Source organism: Octopus bimaculoides, chromosome 1 (genome assembly GCF_046866305.1).
Source record: "Octopus bimaculoides isolate indiv1 chromosome 1, ASM4686630v1, whole genome shotgun sequence".
Classification (NCBI taxonomy): domain Eukaryota; kingdom Metazoa; phylum Mollusca; class Cephalopoda; order Octopoda; family Octopodidae; genus Octopus; species Octopus bimaculoides.
In genome coordinates this window covers 60,412,028-60,438,514 of record NC_142928.1, presented here as the reverse complement: position 1 = coordinate 60,438,514, position 26,487 = coordinate 60,412,028, and the positions used below count along the sequence as shown (strand labels likewise).

The following is a 26,487-nucleotide window of genomic DNA, read 5'->3' as shown; positions in this document are numbered from 1 at the left end:
TCCCCGCAAAACCGCCGAGCGAAAAATCCCTCGGGAGATATATGATAGTTGATTATTAGTAAAGAAACCTAACGCTGTACAGGACAGCTTTTGTCAGTCTCTCTAAAACAAAAACAAAAAATACTGAAACTGATATGCTACACTGGTTGACAGTTGCACGTACTACACTAGTAGCTAAAAACCAGGAGATGCTTATTGACAGAAATGAAAGGCTAATTCCACGCTTGAATGTGATGGATAAATTATATACTGGTTGATTGAATGATTTTAAACCACACAATGTGCAGATAAAAGACAAGGCAAGAGAAAAGAAACAAGTCTGGGGCTGTGATGAATAACTCCTCATCAACGAAGCTGACCTTGACGAAAGCTGCTAACTGTATGTATAATAAGGCGTTTGGCTGTTCCTCACTTATGGATAAAAGAGTGCCTACACCTTACTAAGTTTCCAACTGTTATAGTTAATGCCGTTAAGAGACTAATGACAACATGGTTCACAGATGTATTTTTAAGAATTTAAACTAGCACTGTAGTAAACAGATTCGTTTCAGGCTGATAGGTTATTTGTAATACTTTCAGTGCTAACAGTTCACCTCTTAAGGTTGCCTGATAAAAGCTATAGATGAAAGAAAGATTTATTTTTTTCACCCCTTTTTTCGTCGATGACCTTAAGCTGTATTTGAGTAACATTCTTGACACAAAATGTTGGTATAACTGCTCGCAACGTTTCAGATATAGGAATGGAATTTGCTCAGGAAATTTGCTCGGTAGTCAAATGAAGATTATCGATCAGGGATAGAATATGGATATCAATGACCTATCGCCAATGATGAATGTTGGAAATGCCTTGAAATAGACGAGAAAATTGTATTTCTTGTTGCTGTAATACCAGAATGACAAAAGAATACTTCAGAAGACTACGGAAGGTATGGAAGTTAGAGCTGTCTTCTTTCAATCATACGATATCGGACAATGCTTTTGCAATGCCAAATCTAGTACTAACATTCGGGACATCAGAATGAGCACTTGAAGACATCTGCAACAAATTATTGGTACCTTCTACACCAACTGTGACACTGGCAGTTTCTATGTTAAACAGAGGGATAGAAATAAAGTTATAAGGTCCGCCAAAACTGCTTTTATGTGCCTCATTATATTATTTAAACTACACCTACTAAACATCAAAGTGAGATATGAGTACACCACATGTGTACTCCCCAATAAAATAATAACGGTATGAAATTACGCGGAGACTCCGAAACAGATACTCCGAGTTTACAGCTACTACACGTTAAACAAAGGTGGTTGGACTGACCTACTTAAATAGAGAATTGCTCATCATACCAGCAGAAAGATATGCATGGGTACATGTTCCGCAAGCTAGAGACTGGCAGTAACTTTGGGAAGATTAGTAGCCTATCTTGGACCACCCATAAGTACTTCACATTTCACCTAGAACACTATAACCTTGCTATCCATGAACAGGGAGTAGCTACTAAATTCCTGACCAACAAAAGAGATAAGGATGCCGCTAAACCTCCACGCTGTGATAGACTATCAGCAATACCATGCAGATGTGAAATCTATCGCTCATGTCGAAGCTAACCAAAAATTTCTGCAAGGTACTACCTTCTCAGGAGAAATGAAATTGTCGCTCTGACGATCTACAACGCTACATGCAGGAAGGATTGTCCTGGCGGCCATTTCAAATGCACATCAGAATCAGAAAGTAACCACATCTTTAAAGTTCTTTTAAATACCATACTGCTGGAAACGTCCAATTAAAGCAATACCCGGGGTGTAAGCACAACAGGCCAGATATAGTCATATGGGATAGAGAACAAAAATTCTGCACAATAGCTGAGATTGGTTTTCCAGTGGACGTATGTGTCTTTTCAAAAATTCAATGAAGAACTTCAATGGGGAGACCAACAATATTTATGTTCAAGCAATAGATTTCCATATTTTCCTATCATAGATACATAACAGGAGATTTGCATATAAACTCCAAACGCTTGGATCCTCCTCCCAAATAAGAACAGAGCAGACAGATTCGCATTTTCTAATTATCACCTTACAATCGGTCAGAGGAAAAGTCAAATTTGTAAAACATTCATGAGGTTCTCCATTTGAGGTACTTAGGTGAACATAGGCACATAATCATATATATATATATATATATATATATATATATATATATATATATATATATATATATATATATATATATACATCGAATACATACGACCACACCTACATAAATAATAATGAAACACTTGTGTTCTGTAATACCACACGAGTCCACAACTACAAGTTCATCCACGTGCACACAGCATGCACACGCACGCACACATTCACACACAATAAGCACGCATGCGTGCATACTGACACAAATTCAAGTAATCTCCCCACCCAGATGTTGTGACTTAAATGAAAGAACCTTGTCACTTGCGACCAATTTGAATTGTTATGAAAACACATGACCTTGATATAATCCTGTGCATACTCAACATAGGTACCTACGTACATATAAACACACACACATACATACATGCGTACATACATACATACATGCATACATGCATACCTACCTACCTACATACATACTTACATACATAATACATACATGCATATATCATGTATATTATCTTCAGTGTTGAGTACCAGATATGTACTAAACTACATTAACTGAATCACGAATTTTCTGTACAAACATGCTCCGCCTATACTATACACACAGTTAACAGCTATAATCAAATACTTTGATTATTGATTACTAAGATACGTATAAATCCTCAGATTTGGGTGTGGCTATATAATCGATAAAATCCACTTCACAAAATAAGAAGTGCAACGTTGCTTTATCAACACCAAAATAATAGATGTCGCTCTCAGCGGCAATTCAATTCAAATCACAAATAAAAGTAAATATAATTTGATAAATACTACGAGTCATTGCGCAGTAAATAATGTGAGAGAGAAGAGGAGAGAGGGAGAGAAGGAGAGAGACACAGATGGAAGAGAGGGATGCAAAAAGAGAGAGAAAAGTAAAATAGTATCCAACAAACAGTCTAAGTAGTCAGAAAAACAGAGACGGTGCTGGTCTGTTGCTATACCTATATGTTGATATAAGCATTCCAGATGCTTTCACGTATTTACAAATTGCAAATCAGAAGATGTCAACATGACATTTAAACATTTGATTGAACAATACAAAAATAAAAACGAGAGACACATAGTTTGATCGATAAATTCACTATTGAATTTTCTGTTAATTGGTTAAATAATACTGCACTGAATGATGAATTGTAAGGTACTGGAAGCAGATTAAGAAACCGTTATCTAATTTTCGTCATACTTCTGACGAAATGAAAAAAACTGACAAATGTTATTTTGATCGCGGACTGACAAATCTAATGCATAGTTGAGGTGACGCTACAGGAATAATGATTTTATCTACTATAGGCACAAGACCTAAAATTCTAAAGAGTACTAGTCACATCAACCCCAGTAATTAATTGGTAATGTTTTATAGACCTTGAAAGGCAAAGTCAACTTCGGCGGAATTTGAATTCAGAGCGTAAAGCCGAAAGAAGTCACTTCGGTGTACTAACGATCCTTCCTCAAGAAGAAATTTCTACTACAAACTCAAGGTCTGGAACTTTTGAGGGTGAGACTAGTCGGTTACATCGACGCCATTACTTATTTTATCGACCCCGAATAATAAAAGGCGAAGTAGACTTCAGCGGAAATTAAATTTAGTGTGTAAAGACGGATGAAATGTCTTCTAAGCATTTTGTCTGATTTGCTAACGATTCTAGCAGCTCACCGCCATAAAAGACTTAATAGGGAATTCTAAAATATACTCAAGAGCGTACATTTGGGAGGAAGTGTATAGTTGATTATATTGGAAAGTAACACTCAAAAATAATTGTTTTTTAATGAAAGCAATTAAATGTCTTAAAATATATATATATATGAGACTATTGTTGATTCAAATAAAAATTTTAGGAATATTCACCTAATCATTAGAGATGAAACAATTTTAATTTACGTTTTTCAAATTTATATGAAAACAAATTATATATCAAACTTCGTAATTTAATGGTCTGAACAATTATAATTAACGAGTTTATATTTAGTATAACTGAACATTGGGAAAATATGTATAACTGTCTGTCTAGACACGCAGATATGCGTGCGCGTGTTTGTTTGTATAACCGTATGAATTAATGCAATCTGATTATCTACGAATGTGTCTATAAAATAACTCCATATGCATACATTTATATATAAGCATATCGCTATATGTTAAATATATACATGCGCGTGCAGGTTTGTAAACATACATATGTGTATGCATGACAGGAAAAGGTAGAATGTGTGTGTGCATGTGTGTGTGAGCTTGCTTGTGTGTGTGTGTGTGTGTGTCTGTGCGTGTATGTGCGTGTGTGTGTGTTTGTTTCTGCGAGTGTGTGTGTGTGTGCGCGCGCATGCATGGAGAGCCATTAATCACCTCTTCAGCAGGACACCTGTTCTTTCTCTATCATATTCTCATTTCTCTCAATACCACACCCTTACTCACTTGAGGAGTCTTTTCTTGCGAGTATATATGTCGCAAAGCTACTCAGGTGTTTCCAGTTGTCTGACGTACCGACGATGCCTATGTGAATATGGATAAATTGCATCGAGTTATCCAGATTTTATAGAGAGTATTTTGTACACGTGGTTACTTTGCGATCTCTACGGTCGATCTCGGTACACTTCGTAGGTAGCGTCCCGGTCGCTGGATGTTGAACGCGTCACTCTCGGCGTCTCAAATATACAGAGACTGTTTTGCGAATTATTTAGGTCGTTGAAGGGAGCAACCGTCAACAACAAATGGTGATTAACCTTCAGATGGGTGATTAGAGTTGTGCAGATAGAAAAAAACTAGAACAGAGGGTGACGTGCACGCGACCTTCAACCAACGTGCTCGCGGTGTGATTGACACTCGGTCAATATTTCAAAGTGATGTACGAAAGCTACGTAGTCAGAGCTATTTTGCCTACTCGAAGATACTACGTGTTCAAGTAGCAGAAGCTCTACATCGCAACAAAGACACAAATCAATGTTTCGTGGACCAAAATAGACTCATGTTAATCAACACCGAACATATATTAGCATCTTTTCAGTAGCACTTCGATCGACTATTCGGAACGAGTGACTGGCATGAAGGTTGGATATAGTTCAGTGCTTATCTCTTCTGTTCAACTTGCTATCTGGTAGCAAAAAGCTCGACATATGTCTTCCAGTTGAAAGGGGACGCTCATAATTGCCTAAAACGAGGGTTTTCTCCGTGGCATATCGCAGTGTAAAGTGACTTTAGACACGTCATATAAATCCCAAACATTTTGGAAATAATATCAAGTTTGTTTACATTATACCACCCATATACATAAAGCCAGAGGGGTGGCATCATCCGAAATCTAAACAATGCAAAATGCATTGGAATCAGCAATGTATAACAACACACGATAGTCTGGTTTTGTTAGAAATACATTAGAAGTGTATGAAAATGATAAGAACTGTTTCAATATTTCTTTTACGGCTGAGTGTAACATTAATATTTTAGAGTTTACTAACAACTTCTAAGAGGTCGCATCTTGAGAGAAGATAAAATAACTGGAGATTTCTCAAAGTACATTTTGTAATGTATAGATGCTTTTCTTTTCTCTCCGCGTTACACACCGCACAAACTTGTTAATAACTTTTAATGCACGTATTACACACACTTTCATTTTTAACAGACAGCCAAAATATTTTAAAGAAAGCCCTCCCTTGTAGTTCGCCATTAGTTTAACCCACCCAAAAAATCAACTCAATGCTATACTTATCTTTTCCTGATTATTGTTGCTTTCTCACAGAGAAGTTAATGCGACGAAATACTTGTCTTTCCATTCTTAATATTATTAGTATAAAATAAGATGTGAAAATGAAATGTTCGTTAAAAATGTACATTTTCTATAATGTCACTTATCGAAAACACCTTAGATTGTTGACAGTAAAACTTGTAAGAGAAATATCTATAACACCATAAATGTTTGAAAGTAGGCATTTATGTGGTTAACAAATCTCAAGATAAAATAAATATTGATATTTCATATTATGGGCCGGAAATTTAATTTAGAATGCTTAGATACTTCTGCTCATATTTTCATAGTCAATATTCATCCTTCTAAAGCGTTCTTTGGGAAATTGAAATACACCTAACTGAAAGTAAACTCTTCATTTCTCCATCGGAATATTGTGAGTGGGTTTGGTTCTAAAGTAATCTCACTGAATGTTTCTTCGTTTATTGTTGATGCTGTTGTCTCAAACTTTATGTACTTCATCAGTATAGTAGAAGCTTATGGAAACTGGCTGTGTATAAAATATTAATAATCATATTAGTAATAAAGGCAACATTAATGATAACGTGTCGTTACATTGTTTAAATGAATGACGCTTTTTAATTTCTTTTACTACAAATTTCTTTCTGTTATCTTTTTTCTTCAAATATGTCTTATGCAATCAGAGGTGTTGCCACAATAGATATCGAATTAACAAATATTGACATTAACCAATGTGATGTAGAAGAGGATGTACTACAAGGAGATATCACGCAAGATGAAGAAAATTATCAGAATGCAAAGAATAATGCAGAAGCAAAGAAGATTGTGGATATTTTTCGGGGAACGCACAGCTGCCAGAAAACAACGAAGGTATACTTTAGTACTTCTTTCCGATTGAAATATAGCAGTGAAAACTAATTATTCTGTAAAATCGGTAGGGTGGCCGTCAAATCGCTGTTTAGTAACCATATATTTATTGAGTTTCGTGTGTGTACATAATTCTATACATTAAACATAATAAGGAGAAGGAGAGGCAGCAGAAATAGATGATGATAATTCTTATATCGAATTTTGGTACAAGGCCAGCAAATTTTAGGTGCAGGGGTTAGTCGATTACATTCGACCCCACTGCTCTACTTGTACTTGCTGTTTTATATTTTCCGAGATGTCAAAAATATTGTTGGTGTTGCTGTTGCTGTTTTAGCTCATGCTTCTTCAAGAAGCATTTTTAAAGGAAAGGCTTCAAAAGTCTTCAGTTTTCTGTGGAATGAATAATGCGATTGAATGATATTCATATTTTTCTCTTGCATTTACTTACATTAGTGACGGCTCCCATTATCTACTGTTTGCTTAATTTCATGACTATGTTATTAAGTGTTAAATAACAAATTTAAAAGGTAACTCCCATAGCTAATCAATATTACACACATATTTGGAAGGAAATTCAATAGCATTAATGTCAATTCATTTGAAAGACATGGAAAAAGATTCTGAAATTCAAATTGATTATAAATTGAAGAGAAAATGCAATACGTTAAGAGCCATTGGTTAATACGCTGGCACCTCCGGACATATTTCGGACTTATAACTCATATTTACCAGACATTAAAATTACTTACTTGTGTTCTTTTCCTATTTTCAGTGTGTCCATGTACCCAAATGCGGTTTTCGGCGTGGCTGTTACATCTGCAAATGCCTTGATGGTTATTATTTTCCTTATAAAGATCAACTCGCTCAATATTTCAATGGTTCTGAATTAGAAGATTTCTATGGTCAGAATAAATTTAATTCATCCAATGAACTCACTTATTTCCAATGCTTACCCTGCGCACGGTATTGTGACATCTGTACTGATTCATCACCATGCATGCATCAGCCAAACATTGCTATTCGTGTGATGATCCTGGTAATGTCAGCAATAACACTGCTCATTATGATAGCATTAGCAGTCGTTGTCTGCCATAAACGTAGTCAGCTGGTAAGTTAATTAAATTAATAACGTAATGCAGCTTAATCCTCATAACTAAATATTATAAAAATACTTATGAAAGAATCCTTGAAATATTTCTAGAACACCTTTGAATAGATCTAAAGTTTCATTGAGCTAATGAAAGAAAAACAAAACCTCTTCGAAATCTCGACATTTTAAAACTGAAATATGGATAGAATGAATAATGAAGTTTGAGATGAACTACAAAATATAATGGGTGGCTTGTGAGGGCTTAAGACAATGTTACACGTTACATGATCAGGTCATTGGCTACTAAACCGCCACCCCACCAGTCTATGCTACTTACGATGGTTTCTAGAAACCCAACATAACAAAACCAAAACCTATCAACAAGTCGAATAAATGTTTGATAGTGCAATAACTACGTAACATTAGAGTATATTAGAGTTGGAGATTGAATATACAGTAAAACTACAGGGTGTGACAGTCCTTGAGTTCTAGAAAGAACACCCGCCTAGGAGATGAAAAACAATAAGTTAACATCCTCTCACTGGTTTACAGATACAAATGTAATGCATTATTACCAATGAAAGACCTCCAACTGTGTGTTAAACAGTTTCACTGTCTTGTAAATATTCGAAATATTAGAAGGGCTCAGGGAAACAACTATGACAGAAATAGTGGGACGCAGCTGATTAGACGGTATCTCGTCACATTCTGCCAAGTCCCTGGCATCTCCTAAATCCAATCTTATGTCCTGCAGCTGAACCCAATTCATTTGGGACAAGAGATCGTTGATAATGTAGAGTATGTTTTAATTACTTAGAATTAGGTCACGATCAAGACATGACTTTAAAACCAACTGACCCGGACTTCTTGGAACTGCAAACACAGGAATCTTTTGTTGTAGCAATCAGGGTATATCGCACATTTGTATTGATGAATACTGCCGCTAGTAATTTCGTCGATCGTAAGGGCACACAAAAAGTACAATATAAATTTGAAAAATCACTCTAATTGCTTTTTCATGCGACTATATCGTCCGCTGAATGTGACACATAACGAAAGTCAGTAGATACTCGCTATTTCAAAAAATGAACTGTTTGCAGCTAGATTGCTTCTTATCTTCGGTCAAGGCTTACATGAGGCTGAACAAGGCAATTACTACTGCAAGATGCATGGCTAACATCTTCAAGTCAGGAGAATACCCAACTAAATGCATTTAAATATTAAATATAGTCAGGTTGAAAATTTAAATCTTGCACGTATGAACTTGTGCGCTAACTTAAGATTGTGGAAATAAAAGTGTATTATTAATTCTAGAGTAAGTTTCCTCTAATTACTAACTGCCATAAAGTGTAAGTTTTTTTTCCATTCTAGACACACAATATTCTGTGCATGATTTCGTGAAAAATTACTGGAAACATATTAATTCCTATAGAATAATTTATCTTAACGGCGCCGATTGTGTCTGAGTATATTCAATGCCACATTATGCTAGTTGCTTGTAAAAGGCAAGTAACACTGAAAACAAAGATGTTTCAATGTATGCATAATAATCACAATATAAGAATACTTTTGTAGCCAAAGGTACTTTTGAGGTTGTCGCTAACGTTTTCTTACGGAACAAATAGATGAAATAACTCTTCAGTATATTGGATATCGCTAAACTAAAGATCAACAAAACAATATCGTGACAGCAATTCTATAAAGAATTGATTGAGAAGAAAAATAAAAAATCTTCGCATTTTATACAATCTTGAAGAATCAATCATTTCCTGAAACCACTTGGATTATTAAGAGCGACACATAATCCCAGTTTTGGGAGTGTTGACTGGATTAAAGTCAGATCTACACATGATTCATCATATTATCATAGGAAATGTTCCTTGAAGCTCTAGCACAAATTTTAGGCAGTTAAGTAACTAGAACCACGTATAAGAAAGTCTCATCGACAGTAACACAATTAAAGAATTGTAGCGTTTTTAAAATCGACAGTTCTGTATCTAGACAGACATGTCTCGGCTACATATAACACTTCTAAAATAGAAATATTGATTGTAAGTTTTAATCCAAATAAACTCAATTCTTTTTTTCTGTTTGCACACAAAAATTTAAACAATATGGAAATCTTGATATAATTATGCACTATGGTCTCAGAAACTATTTTCCAATATTTTATAATGAATATAACATCCTTTTCATATTTTCAGGTTATCAAATCAGCTAGCCCAATATTTCTCCTAATGATGTGCTTAGGTGGATCCATTATGTCATTTGAGGTACGTATTTTTTGAAATATATTGATATGTTTTATAAGGTTCATAGAATTGAACTCCTAATATTTAAGAACAATTATTCATAAGCTAGTTGATTTCAATCGATTTTATTTTTGTATCTCATCTTTTCTTTCTCACTTGAATTTTATTTTAATTCACATAAAATTCTAATATCGTCCAAAATAGGTGACGTTATCAAGATAGTTGGTAACTTGTACAAAATTCTTACTCTGCATAATTCAACCTCACTGTTCGACATAAGAGAAGAAACCAATAGTTGCCGATGTCCATACATAGTAGCGAAGTTTATTGGATTTTCTTTGTATTTCTATTTTCATTTAGTGGATTTTCATTGTATCAGAAATGTAACTTAAAATAACATAGAAGGAACCTCGTGATTGAAAATTGGTACCTGGAGTCATTGAACCAGTTGTTTCCAACAATTCATATTTCATCAATTATATTTGCATTCTCCTATAAATGGCATCTCAAGAATAAAATAGAAGAGAAAGTAACCCTACGACTAGATTAATCCAGTTTAAGGCCCCTACATTCGATAGCTTAGATTGAAACACTGATCAAATTATGAAACTTACAGTTGATTACTAATGGGCTTCGACCGACAGTGAGAATTCTTCTTGTTATCACCCAACAAAACATAGAATTCAAACGTTATTGATATTCTAAAGGCGTCGTTGTTGATAAAATATAAAACAGAACGCTTTACGTATTTCGGGAGTAGGAATATTAAACAGAAATTTCATCTCTTATAATTTTAACCATCAGTTGCTTTCGACTATTTAAGTAAGTTATGGTGACGTAAGAAATCGTTGTTGAAGATTTTCTTTGACACTACTGACTTGTTAACCGTTTTATATATTTGCGAGATATGACAATAAGAGCGAAAAGAGAAGCTTGAACATTTTTAATGTCAAGTAATGAAGGTATATCTTCATTATAACTCGACGGGATCGCCTTATCCAGGCAACATGTCACTGTCTCAATGATGAACAAAAACTTATACATTTGAAATGTGAGATCGTATAGTGAGTCACACACATGCTTTACAAAACAAGGCATGAACTGGGAGCTAGGAAAAGGAGACGATCTGGTAAGTAATGATAATATATTGTCTGAAGTTATATTGCGTTGTCAGAACGTAACTATAGTAACTGGATCCTGCAATGTTTGCAGCACCATGTTCATGTATGTGTCAACACGTGCATTACTTCATGTCTACCTAATACTAAGTCAAAGTAAGTCATGAGTGGCATACAGACTTGCTTTCCCTTTAATAAAATTTTCTAATATTATAGCTGCGAGTAGAAAATCAATAGTCATTAGAAAAATTGTAACCTACTTACAGAGATGGTATTCCAGTGATAAAATATTTTAGGTAATAATTAAAAAGCAGTATGTTATAAGCAAATATTTTAATATATAGTATTACTAGGTATTAGCCTCAGTTACCAATTATTTTCAATAATGTCTGCATATGCTTTATAAATGCATAGACTTTATTGATTAGATATCATTTTTCTGTGTGAAAGAACAAAATTCAAAATACACAACTGACAGTACTGTCTAGTCCATCACAATTATGCTGACAAAATCCATAGTATTGATCACAATGGTGCGGGACTTGACATTTTCAACCAGTTTAAATGCGACTGAATTATATACGTAGATTTCACAAGGATAGGAACAACGTAAGTGATCTAAGACGAATCACATAATAGTTTAACCCTGGGGAAATTTACTTTATTTTATTCTCAGTTTATTCTATGTGCGACTCAAATTTAATATTAGCATTAAATCAGATTTCCCAACTTAGCATTTCCAATCGCAGCTATTGGGACTATTGTCTAGTTACTTGACCTTCTACAAACAGTAAGCGAATACCCATTATATCGCGTATTATAGTAAGGAAAAGAACAGGTCGGATAATATATCTTGGATGAGAAGTGTCTGAAAAGAGACTTTGTAGACAGCGTTGAAATAAAGGCATCTGATCATAGCTCTGATCGTAGAGATAGACAGACGAACATTCAGACAGACAGTCTGACAGACAGACAGGCAAACAGATAGATAAAAGATAGATAGAGAGAGAGAGAGAGAAGCAGAGATAGACAGACAGACAGACAGACAGATAGATAGATAGATAGATAGATAGATAGATAGATAGATAGATAGATACCGACCGACAGATTGATATGTTGGTGGATGGATAAAGAGAGGGATCGGGAGCTAAAAGTACGTTTGATAAATTATCTAACTTCATATTCCCAAGTCTAAAATTTATAAATTTCCTTTTTATGCCCATTTAATAACAAAATTTATTTAAAAAGAATACGAGATGCGCTCAAATTTAATCCGACTTTATTTTTCCCGCCAAAACTGATGCCACGTTGGCAAACTACTTTGGGTGGAAGGTGACGCCACTCTTTCTGCATATGGGTGAAAATGTTTCGCACCGGTAGACGGCATCAGTTCTTGGCTGTTATACCTTGAGTACAGATGTATAGTGCACGCACGTTGGATTTTCGTTTTCACAGAACGCATCGAGCAGAGATACTGCATCGTGTTTTTCCAAAAGCTTTGGAATACTCAAGCTCAAACCATCCAGAAGATTTAGCAGGCCTTTCATAATGATGTCATGAGAAAAACTCAGATCAAGAAGTGGTATAACTACATGAAATATAGCCGCATTTCAGAGGAGCGTGAGGCACGTTCAGGCAGGCTACCGACAAGCCGAAACAAAGAGCCGATTAAGAAGATTCGGCAAATAGTCATGTAAAAATCTAGGAAATTTCTCACGAAGTGGGAATAAGCTTTGGTTCAGTGCATTCCGAATGGAAATCGCTCAGGACATACTGGACTGTGCAAACCATAATCCCAGACTTCATGAAGACCATCATCACCGGTGATGAGACATGGTTTTATAGTCTCTGCTGGGTGCGGTCATCTAGCGTATAAAAGAAATTCCGACGAGCGCGCACTACACGCCTGTACCCTAGACATAACAGCCGGGAACTGAGGCGACCTGCTAAAGATCCAAAGCAGTATTTGTGAACTGAAGTCAAACTCTTCACGTCTTCATTTTTCGTTACCTGAAGTCAATTTCAGTGTTACCTGAAGTCAATTTACTCTACATTTTCAAGTAGGTATAATATTACCATTTTTTAACGTACCAATCATACTTCTCTCCGAAAAAATAGCTCCCTTCGCTGTTGAATAAAATAAACTCGCAGCGGAGAATTTTCAAAGTCTCCCTTCAATTTCCTTACACCATTTATGCGGCTGTTTCTGACAAGAAATTTCGCTTCCGTGTAAAACAACTGTATTTTCTAGTCATTATCCGTAATCTACTCCTAAAACACTTCAGTAACACTACTTTGCTTTGCTTGTAAACTTATATGTTCTATGATCATTAAAGTGCAACGACCTGCACAATAACCAGCCTTCAATTTGGTTTTCCGTTTCTAGATTAATTGGAAAATTAGATTGCCGTGCTACTCAGAAACCTTCTGGGTAGTTCAATTATTGGTGAAAAAAATACCACCAAAGCAACCTAAGCCGTCGAAGGGGCGGATACGTTTACCAGTTGTATATATAAAACTTTAAAACTGAGGGTTTATAGAAATTCTGACATCACAGCTTATCTATTTCTTTCTTTCTTTCTCTCTCTCTCTCTCTCTCTCTCTCTCTCTCTCTCTCTCTCTCTCTCTCTCTCTCTCTCTCTCTCTCTCTCTCTCTTGTTTTCTATGCTTATATATATATATATATATATATATGAGTGTATATGTTTATATATATATATAGGCAGAAGTATGTGTTTACACGTGCGCGCGCGAACACACACACAAATACACATACATATAAATGATGAGGAATGAGTAATTATTACAGAATACTTGAGAGAATAAGTCATTGCTTGAAAGTGAGAGTCAGAGACAATGTGAAGAATAATATTGAATTAATTTAATCTTCCAAACGTCTTAATCTGTTGAACCATTCGTCTTCGTTAAACGAAACGAGTTCTCTTTGCAGGAATTTATTCTTTACTTCGAACCTACTGATTTAATCTGCCAAGTCACAATATGGTGGAAACATTTAGGATTTGTTATCATGTACGGGGCGTTGATTTTAAAGACATGGAGGTATTGATGTTTTTGTTTTTGCTTAAATTTATATCCAATCGGTAAATGTATCATGTATATATATATATATGTGTGTGTGTTTATGTGTCTGTGTAAGTGTGCGTGTGTTGACATATGCAAACATACATGCATATATATGTGTCTGTATATATATATATATATATATATATATATATATATATATACATATATATATATATATATATATATATATATATATATATATATATATATATATATATATATGTATATATATATATATATATATATATGTGTGTGTGTGTGTGTGTGTGTATGTGTGTGTGTGTGTGTGTGTGTGTGTGTGTATGTGTATTTGTAGTTATATGCGTGTATTTGTATGTATATATGTATAAGTGTATATATGATCCTTATTGTTTAACCTTTGATGTCCAGGCCTTGATTCTGCATTACTTAACCTAAGCATTGTTATATTTTTACGTATTATATATATATACATATATAAAACTTGTATATGCCTCGATATACAAGTTAATTTGTTCCCGAAGACCGCTCGTAAAGCGAAAATTCATAATGCAGAGCAAAGATTTCTCAGAGCATGCCGTCATGTTACTCCGTCGCTGTGTAGATGCATCAGAATATGATGTTGCCTCACACACAAAATGGCTGTTTAACCTTTTATATATATATATATAACAAAATCAAACTCATAAACCAAGACTCTCGTGATGCGGGTCCTTGTAAAGTGATATATATATATATGTGTATATATAATTCTTTCTAATTTTGGCACAAGCCAGCATCAATAATAGAAGGAGGTTAGCCAATTATATCGAGCCCTGTTCTCAACTGGTAATCATTTTATGGACGCCAAAAAGATGAAAAGCAAAGTCTACCTCGTCGGCATTTGAATTCAGAACGTAAAAAGTCGGAGGGAGTATCAATCGGAAGGAATTGCCATTTCGTCGATTTATGAAAAAAAACAATTAATAAAAAAAATTTTGATTTCTTATGTTGGCCACGATGAAAACGCTGGTAATTAAATATAAATTTATAAATAATACGTTAAAAAATAACAATGTTTAGGTTAAATAAATCGAAATCAAAGCCTGGACAATAAAGAGTAAGCAATAAAGAACATATACACACATAGAGATGTATACAATCACGAACATACATACATACAAGTACCCATGCATGTATATACACAAATAAACGTATGTTTCTACAAATACACATATACATACATATTCCTGTACAGACACATGTATACATGTGTGTGCACGTATATATATATATATATATATATATATATATATATATATATATATATATATATATATATATATATATTCTTTTATTCCTTTATTTGTTTCACTCATAGGCTGCAGACGTGCTGGGGCACCGCTTTGAAGAATTTTAGTCGAAACTCATCGACCCCGGTACTTTTTAAAATTTTTTTTGGCGTGGTACTTATTTTATCAGTTTGCGAGTGTAAACACCGCAACACCGGTTGTCAAACAGTGGTGGGGAACAAACACACACTCACACACACATATGTACGACGGGCTTCTTTCAGTTACTGTCTACAAAGATCCACTCAAAAAGCTTTGTTCGGCCCAAGGCTATAGTAGAAGACACTTGCCCAAGATCCTACACAGTGGGAATGAGCTGTGAATCATGTGATTAGAAAGCAAGTTTCTTATATATATATATATATATATATATATATATATATATATATATATATATATACATACATACATACATACATATATATATATATATATATATATATCAAACAATAAGCAACACGGATTTCAAAAGTGATTGCAGTACGCACGTTTCATGCTACTTCAATTTACTTAAGTAATGTGAGCATTACCTTAAATGCAATATGAAGAGCAATCTTCAGCTGCACGAAAAAATGCAGAAAAAAGACATATTACAAATGTGGCAACATATTAAAACCAAGTGGGAGAGAGCATACATAAAATCCAAATGTGAGGAAGAATATATAAGTCCAGCTTGACATAGCAGGGTCTATCAGGCTATATATATATGTGTGTGCGTGTGTGTGTGTGTGTGTGTGTGTGTGTGTGTGTGTGTGTGTGTAAATAATATGTGACAATTATTCGGTAGCTATGATAAAACTCCGAGTTTCGGATGTCGGGGTGGAAACCCACGCCGCCATCTCTTCAGTTATCTGGCCATCGAAAGAATCCTATGAAAATGGCCAGATAACTGAAGAGATGGCGGCGTGGGTTTCCGGCCCGACATCGGAAACTCGGAGTTTTATCAAGGCTAGCGAATAATTGTCACATTATTTACAGGTAAATTCCTCCATTTATCGAGGTCTCTTTCTTTCTTTTGTTGTCTTATCTTTTCTATCAACATATATATATATATATATATATATATATATATATATATATATATATATATATATATATATATGTATCTATGTATATTGTATATATGTATATGTATATATGTATATAGCGTACTGAGTGTACGTATGTATATATGTGTGTGTAAATATAGATACAAAGACAGATACATGTATACATTCATACATACATACATTCATACATACATACATACATACATACATACATACATACATACTGACATACGCTCACAATGCGCAAGCGCATTATATATTCCCAGGTTTTTTGTAATTCGGTCTATTTGGCTTAAAGATGATACGTTAGGTATACAAGTTCGTAATATATGTGGAATGCACTTTTCATTTCTCAAATTCTAACAGATTCATAAGTCTACTATCTGATCTGCGAGAGATGCCTAATTCATTGGAAGCCTTCTTTTTCTTTTCTTATTTCTTGAGACTTTGAGTGAATGCTTTTCATTTTCATCAGTGGTGACACTGACTAGATGACCACTTTTCTGCGCTTTGCAGATTGACTTCGTCTGTTCAGATTTATCATGTATTCTATAATCTTGACAGAGCTGGTCTTTGAAATTCTTCATTCCATTCCTGCGAACCATCTGCATTCTCTGTTTTCCAGTACTGTTTGGTGATGCATTTTCATTGATCTTTCATCAAATTCTCAACCTTATAATAAATAAAGAAATGAAAGAACATTTCACTCACAGGTGCAGGCGTAGCTATGTGGTAAGAAGCTTGCTTCTCAACCACATGGTTCGGTGTTCAGTCCCACTACGTGGCACCTTGGGCAAGTGTCTTCTCCTATAGCTTCAGGTCGACCAAAGCCTTGTGATTGGAAGCATCACTTCTGAGTGTGTGCGTGTGTGTCTTTGTGTCTGCATCTCCCCCCCCCCCCATCACCACCACTTCTTGACAACCGGTGCAATTGTTCTCGTTAACGCCTAAAAGCGTTTTACCCCTAATTGAACAACACAATAAACTGTGAACGACTTCTAATAATGTTGTCTTATTTGATCATCTAACAGAATCTCAATCATATTCAAAGAAGGTAAAGTGAAACGTGTGAACTTACCTGACACAGCACTACTACAAAGGATGATTCCAGTTCTTGCTGTGACGATAGCCGGCCTAATAGCATGGACTTTAAATTGTCCTCCTGAAGCTGTTCTTCTCGAAACAACAACATCACTCAAATATATAACATGCTCAGTTAGTTTATGGATGTATGCATTTTATGCAGGTAAGACAATGACGTTTGTAAATATGAAATAAAATCGTAAACGATGTATATTACAAAATTGCATAATGTAGATTCACAACTTGCTGAGTCGATAGACTAAATGTTCAAATATTGCATTCTTTCAGCTTTGCTTCTGTATTTCAGCTTGTAAATGTTGTAAATGCTAACCCATAATAGCTACATCCTATTGCATTGAGTTGAGACATTACATATTCACGTAATTATTATTAACTTTCACTCACGAATACATTCATCTTATGGAACTCGGGTAGTGAGAGCGATTCGCATTTCTTAATAAGAGGAATTATCGTGTACTCAATTTTCCGGTGATATATTCAAAGTTATAAAACTGTTAAGTAATCATTAATTGCTGATTTGCTTTAGTTGGATCCTGGACCTATATATTTCTATATATAATGATTTCAAGACTCAACGATAACTTCTTAATATATTTGATTTTTGTAAAGCTTTCATAAATATCTCCCTTTGATAAATTTTGTTCTTAAGATCTGAATAATTGCTGAAGTGATTCGAAATCGAATAAATTTAATAGAAAGAAATGCGTATAGCTATACACGACCATATTTGCATAGACATCAACGTTAAAGAAGTCGACTTTTCCTGAGAATTCGGCAAATTTTAGAATGCCCGTGTAATAATTCAGTTAGAAATACATTAACCAGCAATGCTGCGATGGTATTGTGAAATATGTTTCCATTTTTAAATGATGATATACTTAACGTTAACAGCAGCATCAGTTATGAATTTTGGCCCCGTATAATAAAATATCACTTAAGCGTAACCTAGTAAGGTTAACAATTAAGAATGAGTGTTATGTAGTTATACTGAAACCTCTATGCATAATATCACACGTTCACCATTATGACCGTGAACAATTCACAATTGTAATATTACAAGTTATGAAGAAGAGAAGAAGAAGAAGAAGAAGAAGAAGAAGAAGAAGAAGAAGAAGAAGAAGAAGAAGAAGAAGAAGAAGAAGAAGAAGAAGGGGAGGTGGAGGAGGGGGAGGAGGGGAAGAAGAAGAAGAAGAAGAAGAAGAAGAAGAAGAAGAAGAAAAAGAAGAAGAAGAAGAAAAAGAAGAAGAAGAAGAAGAAGAAGAAGAAGGGGAGGAGGAGGAGGAGAAGAAGAAGAACAAGAAGGGGAGGAGGAGGAGAAGAAGAAGAACAAGAAGGGGAGGAGGAGGAGGAGAAGAAGAAGAAGAAGAAGAAGAAGAAGAAGAAGAAGAAGAAGAAGAAGAAGAAGAAGAAGAAGATGTGTTTATTAATTGACATGAGTATTCCTTGCGATCATAATATAGCGGCGAAAGAATTTGACAAGGTCAGTAAATATAAAGACTTGTTAATAGAAATTGAAAAAATGTGGCATCTCAAGGCGACTACCATACCAGTGATTGTAGGATCTCTAGGAATGATTTAAAAAAAGGTACTGAAACCTATTTGAAAATGATACCAGGCTTACGATCTCTACAGGAATTGCAAAAAAATCGTGTTAACTGGAACGACTCATATACTGAGAAGAGCATTATCACTGTGAAAACAACATCCATTCATGAATTTATTTATTAATGTTTTTTTTAATACATATTTTACCTGTGAATTTGCCTGTGTAAACTGAGAATGCATACAATGAGCTTCTCTGCCCTAGGTGTACGGAAAACACTCGGCGAGAAATGGAAGAAAATTTGAAGAAAGAAGAAAAAAAAGGACAACATAATAATAATAATGTACACCACTAGCCCAGAAAGAATATAAGAGACGTTATGACAATATAGCAAGGATTGTCCATCGGACACTTCGCAACAAGTATGGACTTGACAGAGTGAAAAAGTGGTACGAACATAGACCCGAAGGCATCATCGAAAATGATAATGCAAAGATCCTATGGGATTTTATGATTCAGTGCGACCATGAGATAGAGAATAGGAAACCAGACATAGTGTTAATTGAGAAAGAAAGCAAGCTATGCTGAATCATAGACATAGCATGCCCAGATGACAACAAGGTATGCGATAAAGAAGGAAAAAAATTTAGCTTGGGTGGTTAAAGAGTTGTGGTCGCTGAAAAAGATGGTAGTAGTACCAATAATTGTCGGAGCCCTGAGAACAGTGAGTAAAAATCTTGAGAAGTACATGGAACAAATACGAGCTGCAATAAGAGTGGAGCAGTTGCAGAAAACAGCACTTCTTGGAACCGCCCGAATACTCCGGATGGTGCTCCAAAAGTAAGGGGTGTTGCCTTAGTTCACTGGTAGTGAACAGTTGGCCCCGTAGTACTTCTCCAGCGTTAGAAGATGTGCACAGAAATGATAATGATGATGATGATGATGATTTCATTTACTTGCCACAAGGTCGATAGATGAGGACGACAATACAAAGACATACATAAAATCTTTGGGCTTACATATGATGAAATGATGAAACAAAATGTAAGCATACACAGTATACACTGAAAAAGAAGGGACACAAACATAGCATACAAAGTTTTTTTTTAAATATGGCAGGGAGGATGATAGGGATGTGGCCCACCTGATACAGGAAGGCCTATAGGTATAATAGAGGAAGCCCACTGTCCAAGGTTTTCCAGAAATCCCAGAAGCAATCGCCCTCTCCAATTCTTTCTCTCCGACTCACAGGTCTACACTTAGAGAGTACTATCCACTGTTGTCATTTTCGCCCACTTTTCAATAAATTCACTCGAGGACAGCACTTTCCTCTTCAGTCTCAATTTCCTTTTCAAGTGAAATTTGAATAAGTCAATGATAAAAAAAAAACAATACTCAGCCAAATACAAAACAAAAACACCAGGACTTACAAGTAAATATAACATACAGACAATAGCACTACTAGGCACCGCACACATCCTACGTAAAACACTTTCAATACATTGAAAACAAGAGCACCACAAGAAACCACAGAACATACCCATGACACACAGAGCTGCGCTCGGTAGTGCAGTGAAAGCACGTGAAAAAGATAAGACTACTGAATAATTCAGTACCAGACACTGACTCTCATGGCTTCTGATCTTAATAGACTAGAAGTGTTATCATGTACATTCTTTTGTCTTGGTATAAAAGATGGGCTACAGCAAATATTCTGCTCAATAACACAGATTTGCTTGTTAGTTGCTTGACCTTAATTAATTGAGCATGTCCATTAGTGGCTGACGGTATGTGCATCTCTGATCACGAGAAGAAGTAGTGGGGAAGCATCATAGTCATGGGCTGAGAGGAATTTGGATAATTCACCTTTCAACATCCTTAAACAACCCTTATTCAGGGACCTTTTCAGCGGGATTGGCTACTCGACCTGAAGAAAATTCTAAGTGGGTCGCACCCGCAAGGTCATGCACTGTTTATCTTGATATAAGATCACTATGTCGCGCACATATGATTGTGATGTAAATGTCTGGGATACGCTTATCAGACAGGTAGTCATGATGAGTATATTGGTTTTCGTATATTTTATCCCAGTGTCACTTTGATGGCACGCACTGCTCTCTCACTATTCAGTAATAACTCTTCAAAAATATATTCCGAAATAATTTAATCCTCCAAAATATTACTGAATTGCAGTTAAAAACAAGTACTTTCTTCCACTACAATTAACAATCTGCTAAGTTGTTTTATAGGTCAGATGTCCGAACGTCAGTGTTGACCAATTCGTGTAATTATATCATTAATGATTGAAATACATCACATACAGTCACTCTAAAGTTCTGTTTTAACATCTTATTTAGAAATAGGTCAGGCTTTATCATTTGCTATGGTTTATGTTTCTGTCTAGAAATGAAGTTATATTTTATATTTGTCTTTGATATTTTTCAATTAAATTTATTATTCTAGTTCATTTATATAATTGATTTCCTAATTATGACTATTGTTGAGATATTGTATTATCTTAGTACGAGTTATAAATTCCATTTATACTGGTTCTATTTGAAATTATATAAATATTCAAACATCGTTTCTTTAAATGGAATCCACGGACATTAAAATCGTATACAGCAAATTTAGAAATCTGAACAATCCTTACTTGAAAATAAGAAGAAATAAAGAAACAAAGTTATGTCTAGTTGGAATTGCTTCAAAATCATTGAATGGTGACTTTTAATGATAATGTGAAAGACAACAGTGGAATACGTTGAAAGAAAATACTAATAAGAGAATGTTTATTAGATTTCTCTTGAAATGAGATAAGCTATCAATTAAATGAGCGTTTTCCCTTTTAATGTCTGGAAAGTTTTGCAGACAAAGAACACAAAGAACCTACTATGCTTTCGTATGAGGAAAGTAGAAAGCTAATGGCGTGACTTCCCCCACAGAGCCTTCTCTATTGAAAGAGGTTACCCTTCTTCAGGAACTTAATTGTCTGTTGGGGTAGTATCGGTCTAGAGTCAATGACATACTACTGTTGTTGCTGCTGTTGGGACTAGTATTGCAATTGTTATTGCTGTTATTGCTTATCCAACGATATAGATCTCTTTGATTAAAATTATGATCAAAAATGCTCCAGCAGGGAACGTCTTTGTTTCTTTATTTATCCAAAACAAAATGATATTTTCATCACTTAAGACGGCAGGCTGTGATATAAACGAGACTTTGGTACTATTTCTGTTTCGTTGAACGTCATTATAAGACTACCTCACTAGTTCGAGCTAATGATATATCTTTTTTTTAATGCATTTATTTATTTACTTATTTTTGTGCTGCATGATATTTATATCTATAAATATTATGATAGGCGTCTTTAAGTGACTGAAGTTGGTAGCTGCAAGTGAAATCGATAAAATGCTAGTACCTGTCGGAAGTACAAGTCGTCTGTAAGAAAATAACTTTATCTACATTAATTCAATCAATTATTCTAGTTGTGAATCAGTTCATTTGAGAGTGCAGTTTAAATTATAGGAAATAGAACTCTATACTGTCGTCGTCGTTCACTTTGCGGTTACTGTTTAACCTGAGCTCACCTTGATTGAACAAACATAAACAAATATGTATATGTCCATTCATGACTAACTCAGCCTTCACCCAGACGTTGCATCTCTAGGTTTTCATAATTCAAAATACCACTACTTTTTCAAAGTACTAAATTATATGGAGGGCAGATTTGGTTGCTATTTCGGCAGGATGAATAACCATTTAACTCTCGTTGCATATATGCCATTAGTTTGGATTGTTTCGCTCATATCATCTTAGGAGAAGCAGTATAAACTGGCTTCGGGCACAAAGAAATGGTGGTTTTTTTCAAGAGATCATCTCTTCAAATAGGGTATCCATAAGTTGCCGATTATTCGTCGGAACTCTGTTATATCCTGTACACGGGCACTGCGAATGGAGAGACAAATGGATTGATTGGTGCCGATATTATAGAGTGATGTGGAAAAAGGCAGCGCAATTAAGTATTTTTCCTATATTTTGTATAATATTTTGAGAAAAATAGCATCATTATAAATATCAGACACTACTCAGTTCTTTATGCACAATGTCATTGCTTTTGTACATATAAAATTCATGTTTAATAAGTAAATGTATTTGATGAAGAGTTCCTTATACATTCTATTTCTAAATTCCATTATCTCAAACTTGACCTTTTCCTAAGATTGTGCGTACTGGGATTAAAACCAGAAGCACGTAGCGGCATTCCGAACTTCTTAACACAACTTGCGTTGCCAAACATATCAAGAATTCTAGGTTCAATAGTTTTTCCATGGGTAGCTCCGGGAAGGACTCCAGTACGATATATCTGGTTATGGAATGCACTATAAAATTTTCGATGACACTTTTAGGATAAGAAATAGCTTTCTTTAATACCACGTTTCAGAAAACAACGATCGGATATACGAATAATAGATGTACAATTAATACACGTTACTGTACAAATACTAGATGTTACTGTGCTTCGATAGCTATTTTATCGGATCGGATTTAGTATGGAACATCTTGATGCATAATTTCATTATCTCAGAAAATGTTTAGTATTGATAACATCTGTTATCAATACTATTGGAGGTGTTAATATACTTTCACTATCTCTGGTTGCGATGGCCAAAGCTGCTGCTTTTGTTGTGCTATTAGTTACTGCATTTTATATTGATCGCTGATGCTTAATATCCTCTTAATACCACCTCTTCTAGGAATGCACACTCACTGTTCACTTTTTAATATGTGGTTTTGTTAATAGATCTTTCATACCAGTGTGAGAGATTCAGTTTTCGTTGCGCTCCAACGCAGAGCCACATGTTTTAGCTGCGTTGCAAAAGTGTTGATACTACAGTGTTCTTGCTGTGGGAGAGTTAATTCTCTGTTTACAATTTTTCTATCCTTATTTATCATAAAAGACTTCTAATGCTCGGGAGAAATAGTGCTCATATTTCTATTGTTGCTTAATTCTCTTCTAATCGGCCTTTATTTATATTTTTTGCTATATCTAGCTCAAATTCCAAAAATCTAATTCCACAACAGCTCTAATGTAATAGGTGTCTTGCTGACTACTATGTTGTTACAAGTAGAGTTTTGAGGGATTGTTTTCAAGAAAATGGCTCTGAGAGTAGCTATACGGTTTTAATCAATTGTTTAAAGTTTTCAGTCGTATTTGTTCGCTATTTCTAATATTTAATCATGATACAATACTTATTCTTGTTATTTTCAAGAGGGTTATACGTATATTGTCATGTAAGTTATTTTATTTTCTTCACTACAAAAAATATCTCTACTAAACTCCAATTTAGTCTGGCAATTATTTATTCTAGGTTGGAATCTTTTGTCTACTTTGTTTATACAGTATTTATTTAATTCCTCATTGTGAACTGTGCCGATTTTACAGCCATATTGGAAATTCTCTGTGTAACGCGGCTTAGTATCGTAAAACTAAATTGTTATTATCCTTGTTGTTATTATTGTTGCTGTTGTTCTTCTTCTTCTTGTTCTTGTTCTTGCTGCTGTTGTTGTTGAATGTAATAAATTTTGTAGGAGTTTTGGCTTCTGTTGATATAGAAATAATTATACAATCTGTTAATATGTTTTTTTCTATTTCTTTATAGGTGAAGCTATAATGCTTCTCTATAGTGTCTATCTTTGCTTTACTGTACGAAAAGCGCCGGCATTTTTCAACGAGAGTAGATATATCACATGGTCCACGTACAACACACTCATTCTTGGTTCATTTCTGATAATTTTTCAGTAAGTTTCTGTAAAGCAGACATAAAACTAAAATTTATTGTCTATTGAACCGATTCTTCTGTATGAATTGTATCCATATAATAATAATAATAATAATAATAATAATAATAATAATAATAATAATAATAATAATAATAATAATAATAATAATAATAATAATAATAATAATAATAGTAATAATAATAACAATAATAATAATAATAATAATAATACACTGGTTAGTAATGCCTTTAAATATTTTAAATAATTTTCAAGCAACTACTACTTAGAAAAAAACGCAAGCTCAGTAGTTGAACAATACCTGAGGCTATTAAAAATATTTAAAAATCCTGAACAATGCAGAAGTGCGTCAGAAATTTTTAATAACCAAAGAAATAATATAAAATTAATGTAAGTTTATTTTTTTATTTTAATCAAATAAAATAGCTCTTCTACTATTTAACTGCTTCTCTTTCAACGCACGATTTTGGATGAAATCGCTTGTGGAAAAAGTACAATTACATAAACAATAAACAATATTTGAACGATAATAAATGATCTTAATACCATATAATAAATGCAATGACGATTTGATTCATTTTCCCCCAGAGCGATAATTTAAGGGACATCAATAGGACAAATGGCTAAAGCGAAAAAGCTTTACACTGAATTAATTAGGGGGAAATAGGCAAAGAGACTAATAGTAAACAAAAGACTAAAACGAGACGTTCTAATAGACTGAAAAAAAAACAATGAAATTAACACACTTAATATAAGATTACTTTGGCAATCACGGGAAAGTGCTTTCTACCATCTCTGTTTTCTGACCTGCTTGTCTATGACGCCAATAGGGTCATTCCCATTCACCAGGGCAATTCTCATCCTCACCAACCTTTTAACAAATTTACAGGAAAGCGTCTATCTCCCTCTCCCCTCTCTCCCTCCCTCTCTCTATCTCCCTCTCTCTATCTCCCTCTCAATCTATCTGTCTATCGATCTATCTATTTCTCTCCCTTTCTCTCTCTCTCTCTCTCTCTCTCTCTCTCTTTCTCTCTCTCTCTCTTTATCTTTATCTATGTTTCTGCGTATATATATATAATCCTCTCCTAGATGAGAACACTAATAAAATGGCTCCAAACCTATTATGTTACTATATTTTATTACCCATGGACTATATATATATATATATATATATAGTCCATGGGTAATAATATATATATATATATATATATATATATATATATAGTCCATGGGTAATAAAATATAGTAACATAATAGGTTTGGAGCCATTTTATTAGTGCTCTCATCTAGGAGAGGATTGTCTAACTTCACTAACATAACTTTAGATATACAATTTATCTCGAACCGTGACTCCACTCCACTCAGGTAGCATCACTAGATCGGAGAATTCATAGA

At 34.5% G+C, this 26,487-nt stretch overlaps 1 protein-coding gene across 1 annotated transcript in view; it reads left to right on the top strand.

Annotated features, from left to right (window-relative positions):
* Positions 1–26,487, top strand: part of LOC106876327 (uncharacterized) — a 71,303-nt gene that overhangs the window by 32,785 nt on the left and 12,031 nt on the right. Inside the window, exons 5-10 of the mRNA XM_014924828.3 lie at positions 6,557–6,743; positions 7,516–7,851; positions 10,038–10,106; positions 14,154–14,263; positions 17,678–17,892; positions 24,954–25,092. Of these exons, the coding sequence (XP_014780314.2) occupies positions 6,557–6,743; positions 7,516–7,851; positions 10,038–10,106; positions 14,154–14,263; positions 17,678–17,892; positions 24,954–25,092 (1,056 nt within the window). The remainder of the gene's footprint in view (positions 1–6,556; positions 6,744–7,515; positions 7,852–10,037; positions 10,107–14,153; positions 14,264–17,677; positions 17,893–24,953; positions 25,093–26,487) is intronic.